Here is a 26,006-nt window from a genome sequence, read left to right on the forward strand (position 1 = left end):
TGTGTGTGTGTGTGTGTGTGTGTGTCTGCGTGCACAATTATATTTTTATACCTCAGAAGTGAGTGTCTGCAGCATGTGTTCATTGTGTGCATGGTTTCCTTAGTAATCAGCAGGCCTGCCGCTCTGAGTTTCCCTGTTTTGGAGCTCTCTACAAGTACTTTAGAGTGTGTGCAGCAGCAAAGACCTTCTTCTTCAGGTGAAATGGGGAGAAATGCTATGCTGCTGTAGGAAGCAGGAATTTTTAAATAGGCCTAAATTAAAGCTATGTTCTCTTTGTTTAATCTGCTAATATTACTGGCAGAGTTGCAGCAATTCGTCAGATCAATTAGTTGTCAACTATTAAATTGATCACCAACTCTTTTAATAATGGATTAATCACTACAAGTTTTTTTTTTCACAATATTATGTCCCAATTCTTTGATTTCAGCTTCTCAAATATGAATATTTTGTGGTTTATTTAGTCCCTTATGACAGTAAACTGACTAAATTGGGCAGTGGACAAAACAAGACATTTGAGGACATCACTTTGGTTTTGGAAAACAGTGATCAATTTTTCACTATTTTCTAACATTTATTGTGACATTTTATGGGCCACACAACTAATTGATTAATTGAGAAAATTATAGACAGAATGAATGAAAATAATCATTAGCTGCATTCCAAAAAGACATTACTGAAGAATAGAGATTAAGTAGATGGTTTTAATAGTTTGATATAGTATGAGAACTGTTGTTAAAGGGACAGTTCGCTCCAAAATCCAGGAACAGGGGTAGTGAATGGTGACCTTTAATTCACTAAAATTCAACATGAATCCTTTTTTTAATAGTTGCTTCCCCAGTTATTGTTAATGATTGATAACAGTTGTGGTTTCTGAAGGGGGCCTTGCCAGAAAAAGGTTTGGGAACTTTTGTTTAGATTATGAGACTTTTTCAAAAATCAAGTTAGAAATGAACTTAAAATGCTGTTTGCATGGGCGAAGTTATTCATTTTGGGGCCAAAGGCGAACGCATGCATGGGACCCTGCACATCCCTTGTTCTCCCCCTTTTTCAATCCTTGAAAAAATAATAACAACTCATAAAAATAAACTGTTATTTATGGTGGAGTGCAGCTGAGTTGAGGATTTTCACAGCTTCAGGAAAGAAACTGTACTATAGTCTGGTGGTATACAGGCTGCAGATACTTGTGTATCTCTTGACAGTTGGCAGCAGGGTGAACATGCTGTGGCTGGGGTGGGTATTGTCTTTTAGTATTCCCCTGCCTCCACCTTTTTTCAGCACCGCTGGGGTAGCTTCACTTCACTTCACCTTTCCAACAGTCTGTACGCCACGCCGGGCCTGTTGGCTGGATGAATTGGAGACCATATTCCTGAATCATTTCCACAGATAAGATCACTAAAAATATTACAGTAAGACCACCAAAAAGTTCAAGTTACGGCATGCTCATGAATTAGGCATTTTGATGCCATTCTAGCATATAGAATTTTGAATAAGCATTAACAAAAAGTTAAAAAAAAAACAAAACACTTTATTAACCATGAGTTTATGAGGCAATCTGTGGGGTCCTTGTTAGCTTAGGGCCTAAGGCAACTGGCGACCTTTGCCTAAAGGTAAGTCTGCCTCTGGCAGTTGGTCGAGCTCTCTGCTGGGCCTTCAAGACAGACCACTTCACACAGCTGTTATACTACTTCACATGCTACTTCGACAACTTGAACAAGTCATTGGAGACTGAATAATATTTCTTTTCCACATTGGAAGTGACAGCCTTTTTACAGTAATGTATGCTTGCTAGCAGTCGTGCTCTTCCTTGCCTTTGTTGGAGTTTTGCTTCTTTAGAGAGCATGTTACCTTCACCAACTGTTGATCAGTTTAATAGGTCTGTGGCTTGAGTTCTTTTGTGTGTATGAAATGTGTAATAAAATCCAGAGACCCACACTTTTACTGTTTTTACACCACAGTTGCGAATACACAAGTTTGCCTTTCTGTTATTAGCTTTTTTTCCTGGATAAGTTAGTGATGCTTATGGGAATGCTGCACAATTTGTTCTCTGTTTTGAATCAATGTTGAATAATAAGTATTGTCAGGAATACAGTAATGTATCTGTCAAAACATAACAAAAAACACAGTTAATGCTGTGTATTCCAAAAGGTACAAATGCACATGAGATACTTAATATATGATGATATTTGATGATAATGAATTTATTTCCAGCCTCAGCTGGCAGCCTCTTGAAACATTTATAGTCAAGGACTATGACAAAACCTGTATTGATGAAAGGTGTTGCTGTGTTGCATCTTTCCCAGTCCATCTGTTCCTGTTTTTGTCTTCTTCTCTGTTTGTGCGTATTTGTATAGGCTTCTCATCTCTGTCTCTTGCTACTGTCTGTCTCTTTGCCTCTTTCCCGCTTTCATCCATTACAAAGTGACACATTCGCTACAGAGTTTTGCAAATCCAAAGCCGACTTTGACACACATACACACACAGACACACACACTCATTCACATACGTTAAACACACAGAGGGCCTCTCACAGTTATGCACGGCTAATGATAGAGAAATGTTAATGTTAGGAACGGGTTACTTGGTGTGATGTGAGAGAAAGGCCTTCAAAAGCCTTTTAACAGCACCGTGAATATCTGCTCTGCTTAGGATGAAACACTGAAACTGTCATTGGAGATCAGGTAGCAGGGGAAATGTGTGTGCACACACCCTTTACTAACTGTATTACATGCCAAGGACTCTCTCAGTTTCATCATCATCACACACACACTCTTCCCAAAATGACTGACAACTCAGGGAGAAACACAGCTCTAGTTGTCAAAGAGCATCTACTCTGCCATGGATTTAAGTCATGAGAAATCATATGGAAAAACGTTACGTGCATACCTAACACATGCAACCTGCACATACACACACTCACACACTTGTGAGATTATCTGTGCTAACACCTGACGTGATGTCTTCTCATGCAGCGTGCATGCCAGTGTCCTGTGATTGGACCGTTTAGCTAATCTCCTGTCTTGGTTGGTGTCAGGACTCATCACGAGTGCGACACAGGAAGAGAAGGTGAATCACAGACGTGTAAACTGGATGTGGGCTTAACTCCATACATGAATCACATGTCGTATGACGCGGTAGGAATATTAACTACAACGTTCTCAACCTTTTTCAAGTCAGGGACACTTCTTAATTTTTAGTGAATATTATGGCTTTGCCCCAGCCATGTAGCAACCTTTTATATTGTAATGAAGGGATTATTTCTCAGGAAAGTTTGCCTTATTTCTCACTGGCCCACAGTTTCCAGGTCAAGCTACAGTGACAGGGAACATGACTGGCGGTATTCAAAAACAACTTGTTCCTCACCTCAGCTGAAGTGGAGAAGTGGAGTTGAGAACCACTCACTTGAACTTGTCCATGTTTATCCTGCTACTGTTGAAGTTTACATTGACACCTTATTTTAGCCAGTTTGGAAGCAGAAATTTTACAAGATGCCAAATGAGTTTGTCTCCAGTAAAATTGGATCTGCTTTCTGTGGACAAATCCATGCTTGTAGGTGGAGGTAGACAGGCTGCCATGCTGTGGTGGCACCTCTTCTTTAAACCTGCATCTAACACTTTAATATATAGAGAAGATTTAAATTTTCAGCACCTCTGTTGAGAAATGTGTCCAAGAGATCTTATACAACCAGCTATATCTTGAAAATATAATCAAATGCTATGAAAATAAAAGAAAAAAAAACAACTTTTTTGGCACATATACAGTCATACAGGGCACAATTATACAGTGAGATTTGTAAACAAAACTTAAACTTCTCAGTGACATTAGTCCAGCAGTAATGGCGACAGCAGCTGGGTTGGTCTATAACCTCCTCCAGTTCTAGCTGTTTTTTTCTCTGATTAATTACATGATCACTTTTAAACAAAGATTTTTTTTTATTTCAAAGTTGGCTCTTTGAAGCATTTTAAATGTAATTCTCATAACTATGAGAAAATTTATATGGTAACTTCATTCTTCTGCTTCGATGAGGTCAGAGCAATACACTGGATTTATGTTACCTCATCTTCACCTTGAACAGTGAAACAAAATGATGTGAAAAGTGAATAGTTTGAAAAACTGTGATTGCTTTTTGAAGAAGAGAAGCTTCATCATTACATTTTTAATAAGTACAATCCAGGTGGAATTATGTGGCAAGTGAAGTTTGAAATTGTGTAGTTGACAGCTGAGAGACATTTCACTTATTTATCTTCAAGATTAATGCAGAACTAAAACGTGCATCTGAATGCCATAAGAATAAAGTCCCTCATTTAAAAATCTTCAGATTTTTGTAGAGGTTTGACTCTTAAAATATATTCGCCCTTGACAAACGTATTTCCTTAATGCTACACACACACACAACATATATAAATATACATTGTTTGGTGCATGTTTTTGAATTTGCATTAGGTTTGAATGTAAACAGCAGCAACAAAAGGGCGATGATTACATGCTTGACATCTTCATTTTCACTATGTTTGAACCCGAAACATCATCGGTGCAAGAGTTCTCCTCCTCTCGCCCAGCCGGGCTGGTGAGTGGAGTCTGACTGGATATTTGCAAGGAGCAGCCTTACTGTAAATTCAGTCTTGGTTAGCATGACTCTTATCCCCACTCACCTCTGCTCCTTTGGGGGTGGTCCACAGTGGTACATCCAGCCGGTTGAACGATGCTGCATGCTTTGCTGGACGTCTTTAATCCAAAGCCCATGTTTCCTTTTCCAATGCCAGAAGTGTATTTCTGTGACTGGAGATACACACAGTAAAGCTGAGGGAAAAAAAAAAAGAGATTAATAGAGAAAAGCGGCAAAGTGTGAAGGAGCTAGGAGCTGGAACATCTACATGCCCTGGCATAAAACAGACAGTTCATTTACATTGCTGGCTGTGGTGCTTGTAAACAGGACACCTTAAGCTATCACGACATAAATAGTAAATACAGTTGAGGGAGTCAACATTTAGACTCATTTCATTTAGAGGAAAACTGGCTCATGTCACAACAGCCAGTGGCAGAGTTGACCCCTGACAGTGTTAGCTGTGACCCTCCGAGGGCCTCGACACCATGAACACTTTGCCTCTTTGACTCATTTCTGCATCTGCATCTCTGCGTCCTGTTAATGAGCTAATGAGACTCTCCCTCTCTGTGTCTCCAAGTGCTTTAGGCGAGACTGTCCAGCTGCGTAACCTAACAATACAGATGATGTTACACGCACACACACATGCAGTTGCACACACGCTGCCTGTGACAGCTCTTAACCAGCTGATTTGTCAGGGGCCTGGCCAGGCATACAGGCTAAATGTTCCCAAGTCGCGCCTGTCAAATCCCTCCTGATGCTAACTCGGAGACAGAGAGGGGGCAGAATGATTACATCAAAGCCATGCTGTTGTCAGACCCCAGAGTCCAGCTGTCAGGTTTTCTCGCTGGCCGCACCTCATCCGGATTTTATGGCCTATGTCCAAAGGCTTTTGTCATTCTTTTGTGTTCTCCTCCCTCAATATCAATTTCTCTCATTTACCCACTTGTATCATTGTCTGCCGTCCTGCTCTTTCAAGTCACTCACTCGCCTAAGGCTTTGATAAAAATCGCGTCATTTTCGGTGTGGCTTTTATCTCTGTCGTGTTTTTTTTTTTTTTTTTTTCCAGGCCGCCAATGGAGACATTGTGGTTTTCTCTTCCCAGGAGCTACAAATTAAGAATTAAAAGAGAGGCAAAATGTGAAAGAATTCTTAGGTGTGAATTCCATTTCTCAGACAACAGTTACCACTCTATCTCAGCATTCCTATAAGATTGTGTAAAAGTTGAATTTTTATTTCTGCCTGCAAATGCAGCTCCTACCAAGCCACTGAGCTGCTTCACTGTCATTGTGCTCAGAGTATCTGTGTTCGCCTTCTAACTGACTTGATGTAACTGGTGAGAAAATCCCAACCGTCCAACAGAATTTTCACACTGGAAACGAGCCATACCATGGTACTTGCATAGAACAGTTCAGGTCTGCTTGACTCTACTCATTTTTAGTACTTCTACCTACACTCACCTTTTCTTCTGCTGCAGTGACTCTCTGCCAATGAAGGGATAGTATTCTATCTATTCTATCTGTGTCATGTGACTGATAAGTCGTTTGCAGTGTTTTCACATCCCTGTTTAGTATTGACTCAGTTCACTTGGAGCCTCAACAGAAGTGAGATTATTTGCCTTCTGGTAGAGTTGATCAATGAGAGTATCTGACTTTATCGGTGGAATACTTTTTGGAAGGTTAAAAATGACAGAGAATGTACTGCACCATAAATCTGCCTGTAAATTGAATATGCATTTGTGGAGATATTGAAATTCTTCTCACCACTTTTTCCAGCTGTTGTTATACTCGTATTATTAAGTAAATAGTATTTATTTGAAAGCCAGTCACCCATACACAATTACTAAGTCAGCACTAAGGTACAGCCACATTAGTAAAAGTGCTGTGGAGAAAGGTTGCATCCACTAACATTTGTTAAAGTATATGTGCAGAGAGGTCTGTGTATTGGCAAGAAACTTATTTGCCTTCTGGCAGAGAGTTGATCAATCAGAAGATCAATACTGCTCTCATATCTGTCAGTCTACAGCCTGCAACCAGTTAGCTTAGCTTAGAGCAAAGACCAGACAAGGGGCAAACCAGCTAGCCTTGCTCTGTCCAATGTTAACAAAATCCAGCTATCAGCAACTTCAGAGTTCACTCATTAAGGCTTTGTTCTCTTTGTTTAATCCATGCTGAAGCTGGAGTGTAAAAATAAACAGCAAGAAATCGATGTCAGTGTTGATTGACAGATTTTCGGTGTTGTTTCTTTCTCTCACAGGATCACACTCAATGTTTGGTTCACCTCGTCCATTTTAATAAAGCATGTTCAAATAATCAGCACCATCAGCCAGTCATGTGAATTTGTTTACAATAATATAGTATTTAAGTCTACACAGAAATTCTTACTTAAACATGGTGACATCTACCCAGGGGAGTAGAGACAAGATGAAAACAACCATTCAATTCAATCTTTGATGCTTCCCTAGATATCAGATATTTGTTTAAACAGAATTTACAACAATGCAGTGGGACCTCATGGCTTTTGATTATCGTGATTATAGTAACATTATATTGTTATGTAGAGTCTTTAAAGGTAGTCACACCAGAGAAAATGGCACTTACACAACTACCACTTGCTCTCGGCAGTTGCCACATCTGCACATACAAAGAGAGAGAGAGTGCCAAGGCCGCCCTGATTAATTAATCAGAATCTACAAAGTGAATTATTAACCACTCTTAGTATGTTGTGTTCACATATTATGCAATATACATGTTTTACGCTTTTAATTATGACAAGGAGACATGGTGGAGGTCTTGTATGAGCATTCCTGAATTGCCTGTGATGTTTTATGCATGGCCCGGACCCGCGGTGTGGTGCTTGTTTAAATGCGGCGCTGAGAGAACAGCCCGTTCAGCCTCGCTGTGGTCCAGTGTGGGCTGACTTGGTGGAAAGCGTTGACCTTGTTTTGTTGCCAAAGTGTACCGATGCTGTCCGCTCTCATTCAATTCAAGTGTACTGCAGGTTGAAATCAGCTCACAGGTTGATGTTCCTGTTTAAGTGGTGACCAGGGAGATCCTGTTTTTCTATTTCGACCTCATATGTGAAGCAAAGAAACTTTTTGTTTCCTAGAAAATACCCATCAGACACCAGATTTACATACACAAAATGTTTGCTTGCAGTCTGCTTGTTATAAGTGTCTAAATTTCCAAGACAGCAGCGTATTATACAACAAGCAAGTTTGGTCTGGGACTTCCATTACATGACATCTCTACTCACAGACGCCTGAACAATGAAACAAGTGGAGCAGCTGCACTGTTACACTTGGGGGATTATATGTGTGCCTTTGCATCCCTGCTTTTTGATCAGATAACTTTTCTAATTTTAAACATTTGAGCTAGTTTGGATCAAAAATAGTTAATAATCAAAATAAAATCAAATGTGGGTGCACTCTCTCCAGCACCAAACAGGAATCAGCAAACTGGATAGTTATTTTGTTACCTACCAAAGAACTACAGTAACTAATAAAATAACTAAATAGATGGTGCATTAACATTGTAATGAGTCGGTTTTAATTCAGCATGAATCTCATCCACCAACCAGCACCTATTTTAAAGAGAAATCTTATTTTTTTTAAAACTTAACCTTTCATTCTGACTGTCTTTTCCCACAAAAAGGGCAGCTAACAAACAGAGGCTGGTAATGATTTACATAAATACAATTCATCTTTATGGATTATTTTGATGCCATATTGACAAGAAGACTGCCAACATATGACGACTTTTATCATGTGTTTCTGTTCTGTGTTTGTCTGGAAACATGAGTAATTGTTAATATGTCGTTTCTTGAAGGGAGTTTGGTGTAATATTTTCCCTTGAGAGCGCAGGGAGCTTATCTCAGAAAAGGTATTATGTATGTTTCTTAATGTTTTGTCACCACTGCAGAAAAAACTTCCTGGCATAACTCCCCTCGCCTCACAATAATCTTTCACCCCTGCTATTAAGTATAACTAGGCGCCCACGTCTCTGTGCCTCCTGTAAAGGAATAACACCAAAAATACACAGTATAGCACTGGAAACACAGTAATTTTAGAATTTCAAGCAGGATCGAAGTCTCAGTCAAAGGCATTGATTTTCTGTTGGGAGAGAAGAAAAGGTGGATACCACAGGGCATAGTTACTTTTACTTCTGTTTTTTGTTGCCAGGCAACATTTAGTTCTTCAGACATGCTATTTGGAGGCTTTTTTCCACCTCCCCTGGAACTGAATGGTTGCAAAGCTGGCAGCAAATTCACTGAGCAGTTGTGGAGACCCCGATGCATATGTGACTACTTTCCGCTTCTCTTCCATTGACAGCTCCCCTCTCCTGCTTATCTGTCCTCTCTGAGAAGTGACATTTAGTTATGGTGTGTGTGTGTGTGTACCGTATCTATGTGTGTTTGTGCATTCATACATACAGTACATCCAGTTTCTCTTTCTGCCATCGCATGAGCATTTCACAATCCCATTCCATGCACATAACCACTAGGCAAACATACGTTGCCGATAAGCGTGTATATAGAAATGTCTTATCTTTCAAAGCCGCGCTCATGTGCCAGTACATGAAGAGCAGGAGGGAGGGAGGGAGGGAGGGGGAGGAAACTAGGAAAGAGCGGTGTTGATATGTAAGCAGACAGATGTAAGAGGACAGAATCAGCCTTGTACCTGCATCAGTATGCCACAGTAGTTTCTGCTCTGCCCTCTCATTCCTCTCTGCAAACAAGAGACAGCACCTGGCCTCTACAGCCCTCCTCTCCGTCTCCACAAGAGGATGAATCTGTCATGATGTCCATTAGTGTTATTACTGCTCTGACATCCATGAAAGCAGTCGGGGTGTCCCATATTGTGTTGACATAGCATGAAACCCACGCTGGCATGCACAGCCTAATCTGACACATCAGATTTACGCTGTCCTACTGCGTACATTTTACCCTGCGTGCAGCAGACTTTAGTTATCCACTCCTACTCCCCTAAACTTACATACTTATCCACTACTTGGGGCAAAAGTGAACCTCTTATCTACACCATCATTTTATAAGTTCTCTCACAGTTCCTGCATATCATCTACCAACCTTTTGGTAGGTTCACAGTGATAAAATGGGAATGTACTGTACCGTAAACGTGCCTCAGTAAATTGAATATGCATTTATGGAGATATTGAAATTCTTCTCACCACCTGTTGTTATACACATATTTATTTGCAAGCCAGTGATTCACACACAGAGACTGAGTCAACACTAAGGTAAAACAGCATTAGTAAAAGTGTTGATGAGTAAGGTACATACACTTACATTTGGTAAAGTTTATGTGCGACAGTGATGCCACTGCAGCTAAAACTTGAAATGACGCATTAGTCTGCTTTCAAAACTGAGTCAAAAAAATTTTATTTTATTTTTATTTTTATTTCTTAACTAATTTTTTGATACCATTACTGAAAACATTACCTTTCCTTCCAGACTTTTTCCTGAATGATACTTTTTTGAATACCATTCAATATTTTTCTAAAATTAATTTTAAGCAAATGAAAATTGTATTTCACATTATGGTACAAAGCTTTGGTTTTGTTTTCAGCTCTTTTTTATGTGCTCAAAGCAGTTTCCGTAAACAACACATCCAAGCTCACAGCTGTCTCTCATTATTTGTGTCCTTTAAATAGGGTTTCATTTTCATGTTTACCATATTCATAGGAAGAGTTCATATGAACACCTTGTGGTATTCACAACTTTATAGGTCGAAATTGTCTGACCGAATGGTGACTTCGCAAGTTGTGTTCCATTTGAATGCAGCAATTGTTGCACAAAATGGTTAACTTTCATTAATCAGATAATATAAGATATTATTCAGATAGAAAATAAGATTGTCAGCCAGATTGTACGGCTCTTCAACACTTAAAATGTTGCAGCCTTTCCTGTTGACCAAGTCCTCTGTTAAGTTTAGCGGCTTCCATGTGTTTTCCTGAACATTTCCGTGGTTTGAACATCCTGAATTGGACTTGCACTGAATATTCTTCCAAGTAATTCATTCTGCTGTTAACACCTAAGTCTTGAAATGGCTGCACATCCAGATTACTTACCAAAACTTTACACATTGTTTTTTGAAGCTACAAATGAAGCCATGAAGGGCACATGGATGGAGCAGGATCAGAATTCACGTGCTTCACTGCATAGACCTGCATTTCATCACATCTGTATGAGCCTGCAATACCACATATAATATTGTGGAAGTTACACAAATGAAAAGAGCGGGCACAATGAACAAAACACTGATTTTTACCACCATAATGTGTGTGCTGAAGGTGATCATTTTTAAAAAAAAAACTTCCAGATTTTCTTAAATGATTGTTTTAACTCAGAGTTTATCTGTCAGTTTATCTTATTTTTGTTGCATTTCCTGCAGCAAAAAAATCCTGATCACCTTAGTTTATAGTACTTGTGTGGTTGACAGCAAAAATCATACTTTTATAGAATTTTAAAAAAATAAGTAAAAAACTTAAATGGTCTTGATAGGGTTGCAAGTAAAAGAACAGGGAAGGGTTAAGCTTCTGACTATTTGAGTAACACTTTGTGTTTTTTGACTGTAACACTTAAATCAAACTCTAGTAATTTCCCTGATTAGTTTTTTATTCTTGTTATTAATTAAAACAAAACTAATGGGCTCTAAATATATTGTTGCAGACACCCACAAATTCCCAGTGACTGGTTGTTGTTGCTGTATTTTTTCTCTTCTTATAGCTGTTATGGATTGTATTGTCTGTCTTGCTGCAAGCCAGTTTTCCAATTAGGGGCAGTGCGATCTTGAATTTCATTATTTTTCAGAAGCGTTTCCAGTAGTACCAGTGTAAATGTCACTGCTCCTGGACAGGTAGCTTGTTGCAAACAAATGTGAGAAGTCCCCACAGGATTAATTTGTTAACAATTTACGAACTAACAGTAATTTCATTGTACTCCTTGATTAATGAATTTGAATCTACATTATCTTTGTGTTACCACTGCTTTAATTGTGATTTGTTTTTAACATGGTGGTTAATAGATGCAGTGTTTTATTAAATACTGTCCTTTTCTTTTCCACTGGTTTCTGAATTTCAGCCTCATTCAGAGTTCATTCTTCTTGCATAGAAGAATCAAATTTGTATTTTAAGACAGTTAATTTCACTTGGGTGTTGCGACTTTAGATCAAAAGAGAAACAGTAGATTCAAAAACAGGAAAATGTTGGCCTCCTACTACAACTGTTTGTTCCAGTCCCAACCACCAGAGAATGAAACGGAACGTTGCCCAGCCTTTGTTCTGAGCCTTGCTGGACACCGATTAGCCATGCTAGCACTGGCCATGTGGCTCTGTGCCTCTGCCTCCAGAGTCACTCAGTGAGGGAAGTCTGAATGCTCAGATGACTGATTTTTTCACTCAACATCAGCAACCGAATAACAAAATAAATACAAATATTAAGGTTTGTTAAAATTCATGTTTTTTAACAAGTGTGAAGCATCGCTTGTTGTGGGAGATATGAGATTTGGGGGCCTGGTCAATGGCAGACATAACATAACTTTGCACTGACAGACAGAAACCTCAGAGACACAAATCATAGGGGACACCTATGCAAGACTGGATCATGGCACGGCAACAAGACATAATCATTCCAGCGTCACAGGTCTTTAAGTCACTATATGTGACTCTCTGCCTCCAGGCAGCGTGTGTTTGAGAGACCCACCCTCCCCTCTGTGTGTTAGGCAGCTCACACCTGCATACACGTCTGTTATCTAGATGAACTGTCGAACTTGAAGCACCATTTGGCCTGAGGGAAGCAGCGTCTTTACAGCCAACAACATCGGAGAAACAGTCAACACAACCAAACTATCTGAATAAAGCAGGCTTTTCTGATTTTATTTTACTTCTGCTGGTGTTTGGTTATGTCATATTTTCTGCCGTTATTCTTGGTTCTGCATTGTGACTGCAGCCCAGTTGACCGGTCATGTTCAAAATCAATGTTATACAACCAACATTGAAAGAAAAGCCAGAATCTGCCAAGTCAGGGTTATTGAGCATTTATATGTAAATACAATTTAAATAATAATTAACTTGTATCATATTGTTATTGTTTTTGGTCATGTTTTCTACCAGTGAAAGTAACATTGTACTCGCCAAGTTAAATTGCTAAGATCTGAGAAACACAGGTTGGACAGGTTTTAAACAAAGCCCTGGGGTTTTTTAGTGTAAACAAGAGCAAATTGTAAAATTGTGTGTTATTAACATCCATTGCAGTTTACAGACCTACCACGACTTACAGTTGCCTTGTGCATACAATTTTCTCTGCAGTGAATGGTTATTTATGATATTTTGGGTTTGATTGTTTTCAATTTTACCTCCAAAAACTGGTTTAGATGATTTAGCTTCACCGTTTACAAGCAGTTTGACAACATGTGTTTCTTGCTCTGTCACCATGTTCTTGGATTTCACGAATTACCTTGGTTAGAGGAACAGAACAGTTCAAAATTAGATGCTTGAACTGAACAGGGTCAGCTCCACTTTGGTGGAAAATGCCTATGAGAGTGTCACTGTCAGTGAGTGTGAACCAGAACTGTAAAGTTGTGTGCCAGAAAACCAAAACAGTTAGCTTGAAAAGGCTATAATTGATCTATAGTTGATCTAAAAATATCATAATATATATTAACCAATTAATATATCCCCTTATTTCATTATTTTAATGTATTAAAATAGTTGCATATTGCAGCTTTAACCTCAGCTTTTCTAAGCACCTTTTTATCTGTAGCTAACTCGTTATCGTCTCTCTTTCCCCGCTCTGTTTGTCTCCGTCTCTGTCTGCAGGATGCCAAGTTTGTGGAGGAGAGGAGGAAGCAGCTGCAGGGCTACCTTCGCATGGTGATGAACAAACTGATCCAGACACTGCCGGAGTTCACAGCCCGCCCCACCAAAGAGACCCTGCTGTCTCTACTGCCTTTCTGTCTGTAAGTGGACACACACAGGCGTGTTCGATAAGGCATCTAAGCCTTTGTGTGCGCGGGAGAGAGAGATTCAGGGAAAACGATGCCAGCACATGTGTGCAGGTGCAAACCTCCAGTCTGTGAAAGATTGATGCAACGTTCCAGAAATGTGAGTGGAGGAATCCAAAGAGGATGAGTCAGGGAATGTGATCCAAGGACAGAAATAAGAGGAATGTGAATATCTTTGTAGTTTTCTTTAGATATTCATAGCATCAGATAGAGATTTTTTGCCCACAAAAAACTCAAATATGGTGTAATCCTTATTATTTAAAAAAAAACCGCAGAGCTGCCTTTTACTGGGGCAAAAATCCTATTGTATGCTCACACAACATCTAACAACTGTCTGTCAGTTTTTGGCAGTAGTTTGTATTTATTATACCAATTTAATCTACAAGATTTTCAGAAAGAATCAGCTGCCAGGGCTGTTGTGGTAGTAGTTGTTACAGGATACAAACAGGGAGGATTAATGTCACTGAAAATGCCAAATCCCTTGTAAACAAACTTCACTGTCTCTGCGTTTTACACTCATACACATTTTCGCACATACAGCGTATGTGTTCTCTCACACACACATTCACACACTCTCAGATTAGAGAGTGTGAAAGTGCATGATGCCTCGGCTACCCACCTACCTACCAGGCTACATCTGAAAATGAGATGTTCCAGTCATTTCCTGTCAATATTCACATCAGTTTTCCACTTACTGCGATCAGTCAGTGTGCGTGGCCTGTCACACCGTCTAACTGGAATGTTATTTCCTCTCTGGAGACGTCTGAGTCATCGGGCAACAACAACAACAATAACAACACCATAATTGACATAGATGTAGGCTCTTCACTTTTGTTCAAAGCCACTGTGTACAATATTTATGTAATTGTAACATTTTTCGAATAATTCCAACCACAAAACCAAGAAAGAGCAATCACAGATCTGTTAGAAAGTAGATATGCGATTTTGTAATGAATTCAAGGGATAAACTTATTGTGAGCACTGTCAAGGAAGAGATCTACATAATTATCTAAGATCATTTGGTAACCATGGTAACATTTTTGCACATCAGGATGAGGATGCAGGGGTTTTCCCAGATATATCAGGAGGAAAAGAAGTTATAGAGGTGTGCTCTTCCTTTGTCCTACTCCGTGTATAACATCCACCCTTTATTATTACAGTACAAGATGCGTCTTCTTCCCTTTATTTCTACCTGTTCTTCATTATTTATGACGTACAAAGTCTGGTTGCAGTCTTGACTAATAATGCTCATAATCAATACTTTCTTCATGAGCTCACGGGAGAAGATCAGTTAACTCATAACCTGCATTAGAGTGCAGCATGACCTGCTGTCAGCAGTGGAAAGACAAGTATTTGATCTTCTCCTTCAGTAGATACAATAATACCACAGAGTACAAGTAAGACTCCTGCATTCAAAGTTTTACTTAGTGAAAGTACCTAAGTATGAACGTACATCAAACTACCAAACGTTACATTACACATCATGCAGACTGGCCCATTTCAGAATTGTATATATTAGTCTCTATTATTATATTATAACTATGAATATGAAACACACAAGATATAAGTTTGGCCACTGGGGGTCTCTCTCACATTAGAACAGTAACAAAACACATAGTTTGATGACAGTTGAAGTAACGAGGGATCGTGGCAGTTGTTTTCTTCACTGTTAAACAAGCACGATTGCAGGTGAAAATCTATCTGACATGACATCATATTCATAGACGAGGTAATAAATCCAACATATCCAGTGTTTTCATGTGAGTTAAAGCAACTATCGACTAGTAAGAAACGCACCATTACCTCAAATAAATTATGGATTTCTCTTGCTGTTGGAAACGTTGGAAACATTTGAGATAATGCAAGTACCCAACTCAACAAAATATATTGCGCATGTCTTCTGTTTTAATGCAAAAATGCTGCTTTAAGGTGTAATAATTACTTTTATTGTTGCAGGATTTTAGGCCTAATTGTAACTACAGTTTATACTGCTGCATAGTTTAATCTGTAATATTACATCATAATTTATTAGTTGTTTGCTTTCTTTTTCTTTGTCTGGACTAACTTGCTGCTCGCGATTATCATGAGACTGCTTTATTTGACAGATGAGTTACAGGAATATGCTGTAATGCAAACAAAATGTGTGACCACTTGTCCATGACAAGAGCAACAGTAGTGAAAACAGAACTGCAAACCCACAATTATTCTGGCTAATTAGACCTGTACAGGCTGAAGCAGGGTGGAACTTCCTTGATTAATTGCATAAGAAATTTCATTTTAAAAACCTGTTTTGTAAGGGGCATTAAACCAAGCAAGTATCAGTACATTCCTAAAAAAACAGCAACAACAAAAAATACATTCTACATTGTACATAAGGAGAGATAAATTCAAATTGAGAAGTAAGTCTTCAAAATCAGTAGTCCAGTTGAATAAGAGTACAACATAGTACCCATGTAAAACTCCAAAGCACAGACTGCTCATTATTTCGTCTGCCTTGAGAGGCTTAATAATCCTATCTGTCTGTCTCATATCTCTGAGCTGAAATAGAAACATTTCTATTGCACGTCTTTGAATGGCATGAAATATTGCAGTGTCAAGCCAGCAAAGTCTGTTTGAGACTTCATCACATTACTCTCTTCTGCTCTTCCTACACTGAAATATTGTTGTTCAGAGTTTAATGACTTAATGCACATGTATATCATACACAGTTACTGTGTGTGTTTGGGATTGTGAATGCCTGCTTATGTATCAATTACTCATGACTTTTATCCCAGGAACACAGCAGGTTAACCATTAGTAAACAGCAGAACAACAGGAGACGCTGGCCAAACTCTGCTTTACCTGATGGGGAGAAAAGCTAATGTTACGGGTCAGAACTCCTCGGAAAAGGGTTATCATTGAAGTTGAGATGATGCAACAGAGAAACAATCACAGCAACTGCAGAGAAAGTTGATCTGTACGTCATCTTAACAAGTTTGCACAGCAGCATCTTGAGCATAACATATTGTACAGTGCCTGCAAACCTGTCTGCGTTTGACGAAACTTTATGGTGATGGCTGGGAGCTGATCGTAAATGACTTTTACCTGCATATGCAGGTCTGTCGTGGCCTCCTCTGATGTGCACTGACACGAGGATTCTCACCACCATGACTCAATAGGATTGCAGCTGACATTAGATCAGCGCTGATCAGTATACCATCATATACCTGGTTCATGTGTGTGTAAAGGCATACAGTACTCTCTAGTGCCTCGCCAATGTTGCTCTTGTCATGATGGTTAATGGGTTAACATGATGTATCTGTCTAATCTGGACTCCATAACTGCCTGTTCAGTTCGTGTGATCAAACCTGTGCTGGTTTAACATCTTCAGTGAGGGATGAAAGCCTGATTAGTCTGCTCATTAATTTGATGAGGGGGAGGAAAGGAACGTGGAGAGGTTGCAGAGGTAAACAAGAATACTGTTTGGCCCTTAAAGGAAACCATATTTTGCTTGATTATGCAACAACTGTGACTGATCCAATTAGGAAAAAATAATACCAAAAATTCTCATCTAGTGACCATTCTGAACTATTAGCCAGCACAAGCAAATAAAACTTTGTCGCTAATATAAGCTGGGTAAAAACAGACATTTAGGGGGTAGAAATTAACAACAATGACTAATTTAGCACAAAGGGACAATAGGAGAGAGAACAATACCTCTAATTCTAGATGTAAATATACTGTTTTTCACCACAACTATAACGACAACAACAGTGGCTTATCAGTCTAATTCGGTCGTGGGCAAGAAGCTGCAGGTCAAGTGCTGAAAATATTCACAGCTATGCTGATATTCAGTACAACAGCACTCTCTCCTGTGATAACGCAGGTCTTCGAGTGCGAAAAAGATGACAACAGAAGATGATTTGTTTGTTTATTGAATCATTTGTTTGGCTCTGCCATAACAAATAGTTCTGCAACAGGACGGGGACTGGAAAGTTGCCAGGAAACACATGAACATTAGCTTGCATTTGCTTTGTGTAGGTCGACATGTTACTACAGTAGAGCTCCCCTTCAGTTGTTCGGATGGATCCATAAAACTGCCTCAAGACTGAGACACTCGCTTTTCTAAACAGAATGAACGTCAATGTTTATATTTTTGACCCTCGCCCTTGTGCGGACAAATAACCACATAGGGACCATTTGAAAATGGTGGTCTCTGTCTGTTGTCTCTGTTGTTGTGTGACAGCAAATGAACTAACCACAGAATTGTATGATGGCAGATATGTGATTTAAGCATTATTTCACAAGTCAGACTGCAAATAAATCCATCTGCCGATTGTGAAATCTGTCCAGGTGGGATCTTCTAATTAATCCGTATAAACCATGTATAGATTTATGCAAATCATATTGTTACTATGGTAACACGTATGCACAAAAGTGCTGGTACTTCCCTAATTATGGGTAAAAAGCTGTAAAAACGGCTGTTCGTGTGTTCTACACTCTGTACGTTGTCAGATTAAAAAGTGTGTAAAAGTGACTTCGCAGTAATAATCCCCAAATCATCACTGTACAAAATGTCTCCTTTTCGTGTTGTATGTATTCGTTAGTCATTGTAAGTTAAATGTAACAGTTATTAGAACAGCTGTGAAGTGGAGTTGTTATTAAAAGTCCCTGTGCTGTTGTACTCTATATCATCAGTCATGGAATACCTCTTGACCAATCACATTACTTGGTCAGAACTAACTTTTGTATGATGTGGTATACAATTTATTAAAGGCCTGTAATGTAATATTAGGGTCACAAATTACAAATTAAAAAATGCAAATTTCACATAAAACACCCCATTTTGCCTGAGACGTACTGCTGAATGGTCTTTGGCACTGGTAGGGTCTAGGAAGTTTGTTTCGTCCTTAATGTTTTTTTTGATGATTGGCAAGATTCAATAAAATTAATGTTGACTCATATGAGTATGAATAAAATTTGTCTTTAAAAGACGACAACTCACTTAACTTGGGTTTTTCCTCTCATCTTAGAATTTTGTGAGCCCATTTCCTTCTAGTTTTGTTTTCAGTATCATCAGTATCCATTTCTGCAGTGTGGATCATTATTATTGTTTTAATTATTGTTCTTGGTGTAAACAACCCATTTCCACCATATAAATAGACATTTATAGACTGAACATCATATGTACTTGTATGTACTTTTTCAATTTGTTCACTTTTACTATGAACCAAATTAATCTAAGCCTGCAAACTAGCTATACTACTGCTAATTATCTTCTGGACCTTCATGATGTCACCACATTTTCTTGCTGGCAGATTTATGACACAATGGCGAAGCCTATGTAAGGGTGGAGAGACTCAAATGCGTGATGACAGATGTTCTGGTGCATTGAATTGAATTTGAAGCTGGTGGAGAGGGAAAATGACAGGAAGCAGTTTAGTGACAAAGATGAAGGGAAGCTGGTCTGGTCTGAGGAGGAGACAGAAGAAAGAGGGGAGGACAAATTGGGGTTCAGCACTCGAGATCTCCTGCTGAGGCACTTGGTGCTCAAAGGCCAGATGGATCTCAAAACTCCTTAATGATGCTGCTCTGACCTAAACGCCTTATGAAAAATAGGGTTTAGTAACCGGCGGTATCATGAAGTAAGATATTATTTTCAGTGGCAAAAAAGTAACTACTTTTCTTTATATATCAGCTTGAAGTTGAGTCATTTAAAAATGACATTAGATGCCAGTCCTCTGGTGGGGTTTTGTCATAATTAGCCACTCAGATTGATGTGAGCTGGCAGAGACTCGCCTGGAAGGATTCCTACTGCTTTGATTTAACTTAGCAGTGATTTGACAAAGACGCTGACACTTTGTCAAACTAATCTTGCTATTGATTACAGTGATCCTTTACAGACAAGATGTAAAGGAAGAGTGGATGACATTTTGTGTTGTCAGAGGATCAAATAAGTCCTCTCATGAGAAATAATACTGTAGCACCTGTTGTAGTGTATAGTACCTTTAAACTGGCACAATACAGAGAAACCATAGGCTGTATAATCAGTAGTGCATGGAGCTGTCGAGACGTCACCCATAGGCTTCTGAAGAACCAGTGAGACTCACGCCGGCTAATCCCAAAATGAGACAAAAGGTGGAGTGTGGGTGGAGCGAACCATAAGACAACTCATCCAGGTACTTTGCTCCTATGTCATGCCGCTACCCCTTTTTGGGTGAAAACAACCACTCTAATTTGACTGTTGATCAATTCTGAGGTGTTTGTCAGTTCAAAGGCATGAAATCTGAAAACTTTTGCTGTTTAGCTGTTAGGACTCCAAATCCGATGGTCAGTTTGGTGAGCAATTATGGTATGTCTTTGCAGATCAACAATGGCATCGTTACATAGAAAAAAAAATTGAGGAATAACGCTTTTGGTCTGCTTCCATCAAAGTGAACGAACCCGACATATACAACATATTGAATCTTCAGGATCTTCAGACCAAAATTGTTTTTGTACCAGGTTCTAAACATGTTTATTTCTGCTGTAATGTTATGTATTTTAATATGGGAGACTATGGGGTTTGACTTGCTTTTGGAGTCAGCCTCAAGTGGCCATTCAAGGAACTGCAGTTTTTGGCACCACTGGAGGATGGTGCTTCAGACAAAACCAACATTATGTAATGTAATAGGTATTTATATAACATAAGTTCATTCTTGACCATGAAAATATCAGCTAAACAAAATTATTCCAACTCTGTTGACATTGAAATATAATAGTTTTAGGACTTTTGGCCACATTGGATTAAAAGTTTATCACCAAAGAATTACTCAATGTCAGTCTCAACTTTGATCCTTAATTTTTAATCCAACATGAACAAGAACACACTTGACAGTTTTGTAAATATCTAGTAAATAGACCTTGACTTGGGATCGTTTTGTCAAACTCTTTTTTAGTTGAGTATTTTGGTAATAGTTATTAGCCATGCTAGCAGTATGGCTATTAGGATGACCATGTCAGTCCACCACTTTGGCTCATAATATATGAACAACTATTGCCTGGATTGCCATGAAATTCAGAACAGCTCTTCATGTCCATCTCAAGATGGATTTTATTGATTTTGGTGATCTTTGGACTTTGGTGATTTTCATCTTGTGTCATCATCGGTTCAAACTTTTAATATGTTTCGTACTTTGACCTATCTCAGAGTAGACTTGTTTTAATAATGATGACCAACAATTTTTAATTGTTTATTTAAAACTAATATTTAAATTCAATTAGAGTAACAGGCCAGACAGCAGTGTTCATGTTTGTTTTTGCTTGATGGCTAACACTGATGTGTACCGACCTCTTTGTGCCGTCCACACTCACCTCTTTGGACTTGCATGCTGCACTTTTTCCTCACCTTTCTGGAACAGCAGTGTGGTCACACCTCTCCCTGGATTTGCCAACACTTAGTATGCAGCTTGACTTTAACGCTTTTATGGTTTACTCAGAACACAAAGTACACACACTCAGTCCGGGTTCTCGCCTTATTGACCTGCTGCTTCAGGAAAAAACAAAGTGTTGCAGCCCTGTGTCTCACTGTTAGAAACAGTTTGTGACAGTTTCAGAATGAGGATGTAACCTTTTATTGTGGTGACCTGAGACCATTTATCTGTGTGTTTTACTTGAGGCGGATGTGTGAGAAAGTGAGAAAAGGAAATTTACGGTAGTGGGAATAGTTTATTACTCAGACTGTACTGTTCCCTCCACCCCACCCTTTTGCTGTGTTAGACAATTTGATGCATGCTTATGTTTCTGTAGCCGTTTACTCTAATTATGCTGCTTTGCAGTCAAATTATTAATATTCCAACAGTGCCTGAGAAAGTTATTATCCTGCACAAGTCAATATCATGTCCAAATGGGAGACAAGCACATGCTGAGAGTCAGAGAAAAAAATCTATAAGCCTAATTAATTTAGACCATTTAGCTACTTTACTCAGTTTGATATGAATAAATGAGATGGCTTGCAGTTTTAGCTCTGCATGCTGCCCCCAATTTAGCATGATTTTTGCTGATATAACTCCCCATCGCATCACTGTTTGGCCAACCTTGGTCAAATTCAAATTGTGGGACTGCACTTGATTGAGCTCGCCTGGTGCGGTGGAGATATGGGAATAAGTGGTGCTTGAGCCACTGCTAAATGTACATTTTGTGCCCAGAGGAAAAGAAATAACGGCTCTTCTCAGATTGGCTGGTCACACCGTCCCCCGAAGCTGTTTGATCTTGATGGTTACGACAGGGACACTTTGCAGCCATACATTTTTCATACCTAAGTTTGAATCTCAACTTGTGCTTACAGGGCCGTGCTGTAACCGTCTCTTCCGTGTCTCAGCCTACTTCAACATGACAGAGCCGCTCTGCCCTCTTACTGTGCTGCTTTTTTAGGCCCTGCTGTCTCACAAACACCCTTAGAAATAAGGGTTCCAAAAAAGTTTTTCATGAAGGGCTGAGGTTCTACCCAGAACCATTTACTAACAAATGGTTCCTCAAGGGTTCTTTTTAAGTCTAAGGGTTTCTGGGTTGTTGGTGAAACAGTTACAAGGGTTTTCTGTAGATCCTGTCAGGAGTTTCTGGGTGAAACATATAAGTGTAATCCTTTGCATTGGATTCTAGGTAGAGCTCTCTGAATGCGTTACAAGTGGAACCTTAAGGAAAGGTTATACTGGGAACCAAAAAGAGTTAATATATGGGGACAAGGCAAAGAACCCTTTAATAATCAAGGATGTCATCAAGAGAGGACATGGCACAATGACCTGTAGAACATGACACGCTCACATTGATTACTAAAGAAAACCAGTTCTGTTTTGGTTCAAGCTGGGAACCAACTTTTCAGGTTCTGAACCAATAACTTTTTGGGGTGGAAATGATCCAAATGATTCAAAATTAGGTTCACGAACCAGAACGGAGCCAGTTCCATGCTGGAGGAAAAGGCTTAAGAGAGGTTTCTAGGTGAAACCCACCATAGCTGGGTTGTCTTTAGAACCACTCATGTGGGTGTCTGGAGGCCGTTTTCTATCAAATAAGCTCTGGTTCTCAAACTGGTTCCTTTCAAGATTCTTAGAACCTTGGTGCTGTCTAGCAAACCAGTCCCTGTTTCCATTAGTTTTTGAATAGAACCATTGTAATCAAGGATGTCATCAACAGAGGGCGTTAAAGAGTATGACACGCCCACTTCAGTCCCCAAGGAAAACCAGCTATTTTTTGGTTCCAGCTGGGAGACAACTTTTTGGGTTCTGAACCCATTTATTTTTGGTGTAAATGCACCAAACGGTTCAAAATTTGGTGCTTGAAACCAGAATGGGTCCGGGTTCTGTGTTGGTGAAAAAGGCCTATAGATGAAAGCTTTCACAGATGGTTCTAGGTGTAAGCCTTTATGTTGGGTTCTAGGTAGCACTCACTGAAAGGGTTCCAAGTGGAACCTTTCGAACAGGGCCAACCAAAAAGGGTTTTCCTATGGGGACAAGCCCAGAACCTTGTATGGTTCTAGTTAACACCTTTATTTGTAAGAGCGTAGAAGCATATGGCTCACAGTGACACTTTTAGCCATGAGTGCATTTATTTTTATCATGTGTTGTCCAAGTGGGAATCAAACCACCCAGATGTCCCAGATAACCTTAATCACAGCTCTGTTGCATCTGGGGTGTGTCATTAAAGCAGCCAGTTGGACATGGACACGTTAATGCCCTGTGCCTCTTGATTGTTTTGAATAATTGTTGAAAATCCCTTTATCAAAGAGGCACTTGAACTCACCGCTCTTTTAGCGAATCATTGCAGCATCACAGGCAGCAGGTGAGAGGTCAGCGTCTTGGGGATGAAATGCTTCAGAAGAATTCAACGAGAAAGCATTTAACTCGAGGCATGCAATCTCTCTGCTTTTCATTTCCTTTCTTTGACAAGTGCCTCTCACTCATCCTCACCCTCATCAGATAAGACTAGGGATCAGGGGTTCACATGTTGTGAAGACGGTCGTCAGGGTAACTAGGGCAATGATGTCATCAAGTGGCCAAGCTGGTTTCCTGCTGATGTAAAGCCTAGACATGATCACAAGATCAGAAATTACTATAATTTAATTCCTTGTGTCACAAATAATGACTTCTGGTGGCAAGAGTGGGAATAACTAGGTTTTTAGATGGTGAAAGAGAAAAGGTACTGCAAAGGACAAAAACATACCAGTATCTACAATGGAAAATTAACTCCTCATGGCTATAATAAAGGAAAAGTCTGTAATATATTTACAACACTAGATCATAAAGTGATCATGAATTGTCATCAGAGATGAAGGAAACATGCTAAATTGAAATATTTGCTCCTCTGGCAACAACACTACAGCCAGCATGTTCTCCTCAATTTATATTCTGGTCTGGAACGGCTGTTTTTGTTTGCCCATTTCACGTTTATTAGAGTTCAAATTAAAGCTGAATGTTTGCCAAATTGAGTAAGTGTCTGTTCACAAGTCACAAGAGAGAATTAATAATTTTTCAAAAGGAGTAGAAGATGTTTATAACAGTGAAATTGAGCAATATGCTAACAGAGTCTGGCAGACAGTACGGCAGGCATGGGGGGAGGATGTCTTGTTTTAGGCTTTCCAAAACCAAAACATAATAGAAAACGTTAGAACTAAATAAACTGTGTATTTATCTGCTCTGACAGAAGCTGCTAACTAGCTTACAGTAGTAACACAGCAATATTTGCAATGCCTTTCACTGGATAAAAGAAGCCACTTTTACAAGTAGCACACCCACTGTGTGTATGCTGGTCCTGATATCAGAGTTTACATTGTGTTACATTTTGATCAGTCTTTCATAGGGCTGCCCCTGACTTTAGATTTTCCTGATTGACTAGTCATCATTAGTTCATTGTAAATCACTGTGGTACTGCATTTCCAGTCATCGCACTGGTCTCTGGTGGTCAGGAAGGCCTTGGCAAAGTTAGCTGATGTGTGCAGGTGACCCTGATACTTTGTCAACTATGAGGGGTCAGCCCAAGTCTTGGAGCACAATAACATATATGTAGCTGTTATGTCTATATTTCAGAGCCCTTTTACGGGATTTCTGCTTTTTCGAAAACTGCTTCAGCTGGATATGAAAAAAAAAGTTTGCCAGAGAATTCATAGAGCTAACATAAGCTAGCCTGCTAGCTACAACTGATAAAATCAGTTGTCATTTCTGCCCAAAAGATTAACCAACTAGAAATAATAAGTCTGGGTGGTAAACCTGATGGTTAACTGGATTAAATACATTTTCCATTGCTACACCCTGTTAGAAATTAATGTAGAAAAAATGAGACTCAGTTTATTTGCTTTATGAGGGCTTCTCCATTTGCTCTTTTGACTAATGTCATGTTTTCCAAGATAAAGTCCTCTGGCAAAAGGGAAATGATGCGTTTAGGTCTCCAGACGCAGCATCAGTGGTTTGTTTAAATATTAAACTTGATAATAAACCTCACCAGATGTTCATTTATTGTCCATGGCTCTTGTCTTCACCTTCCTGCTGTTTCCTCTCATGCAGAGACACACCCCAGGCCAACGACAGTGGAACCAAGACGCCCCGGTCCAAAACGTCATCCCGCTTCCCCAGACTGGGCCGCAGCCGCAACCAGGAAGCCAGACCTGAACCCCAGAGTGGCGACCTTTAACCCTCCGGAGCCTTTGAACTAATTATTCCCTCGCCGTATAGACTGAGGATGATGATGTTCCTGCGTCCAATCTGGACTGAGACACACAGGCTCACAGAGTGTGAGGACATTAAGGGCGTCTAACGGACCTTCAAAGCCTTACAGATAAAAAGCCTCATGGATGCGTTCTCGTCGTAGGGCTCTCCAGGAGATATGTAAATGTTTCTGTTCATTGCCTGGCTGAGTAAATGATAAACGTCTCCCCCGAGGCTGCCTATCGATGGACCCAATCATACAGCACCTCTTACCTCACTGAGAGACCAAAAGACTCTCTGCAAACTGCACATGAACTGGCCTGGACTGCTCTCTCTGATCTCAAACACAATGAGATGATGGGCACGTGTTCTTGTTTTTTTTTTTTGTTTTTTCTTACTCTGCTCAGTTTTGTAGTGAAAGTGTACCATGGTCACAGTGCCTACAGTGTTTTGTAGCTGCTTTCCTGCTCTGGGTAGGGTGGAGAGTTTGTGTAGTGAGGTGAGGAGGGGGTAGATGAAAGTATTCTCTTGGGGGAATGAACATTGTTTTTCAGCTAATGTGTCAGCATTATTGTGCCATTACATTTTTAGACGGCAACAATTCACAATCTCTGGCGCGGTCCACCAGGCAACGGGCATTCCTTTTTCTTACTTCTGTTATACTATTATTCCCGCTAATACAGATAATCTGCAGTAAGTGTAACATATCTTAATGTCACCAGGGATGCAGTAGT

General features: G+C 39.6%; 1 protein-coding gene across 1 annotated transcript in view; it reads left to right on the forward strand.

The window, feature by feature from the left end:
• snx29 (sorting nexin 29) overlaps nt 1-25,409 on the forward strand; it is a 172,919-nt gene extending 147,510 nt beyond the window's left edge. Inside the window, exons 20-21 of the mRNA XM_084740643.1 lie at nt 13,434-13,573; nt 25,132-25,409. Coding sequence (XP_084596769.1) covers nt 13,434-13,573; nt 25,132-25,258 — 267 coding nt within the window. The 3' untranslated portion in view covers nt 25,259-25,409. The remainder of the gene's footprint in view (nt 1-13,433; nt 13,574-25,131) is intronic.
• The last annotated feature ends 597 nt before the right edge of the window (nt 25,410-26,006 follow it).

Source organism: Lutjanus erythropterus, chromosome 17 (assembly GCF_056507025.1).
Source record: "Lutjanus erythropterus isolate fLutEry1 chromosome 17, fLutEry1.hap2, whole genome shotgun sequence".
NCBI classification, from domain to species: domain Eukaryota; kingdom Metazoa; phylum Chordata; class Actinopteri; order Lutjaniformes; family Lutjanidae; genus Lutjanus; species Lutjanus erythropterus.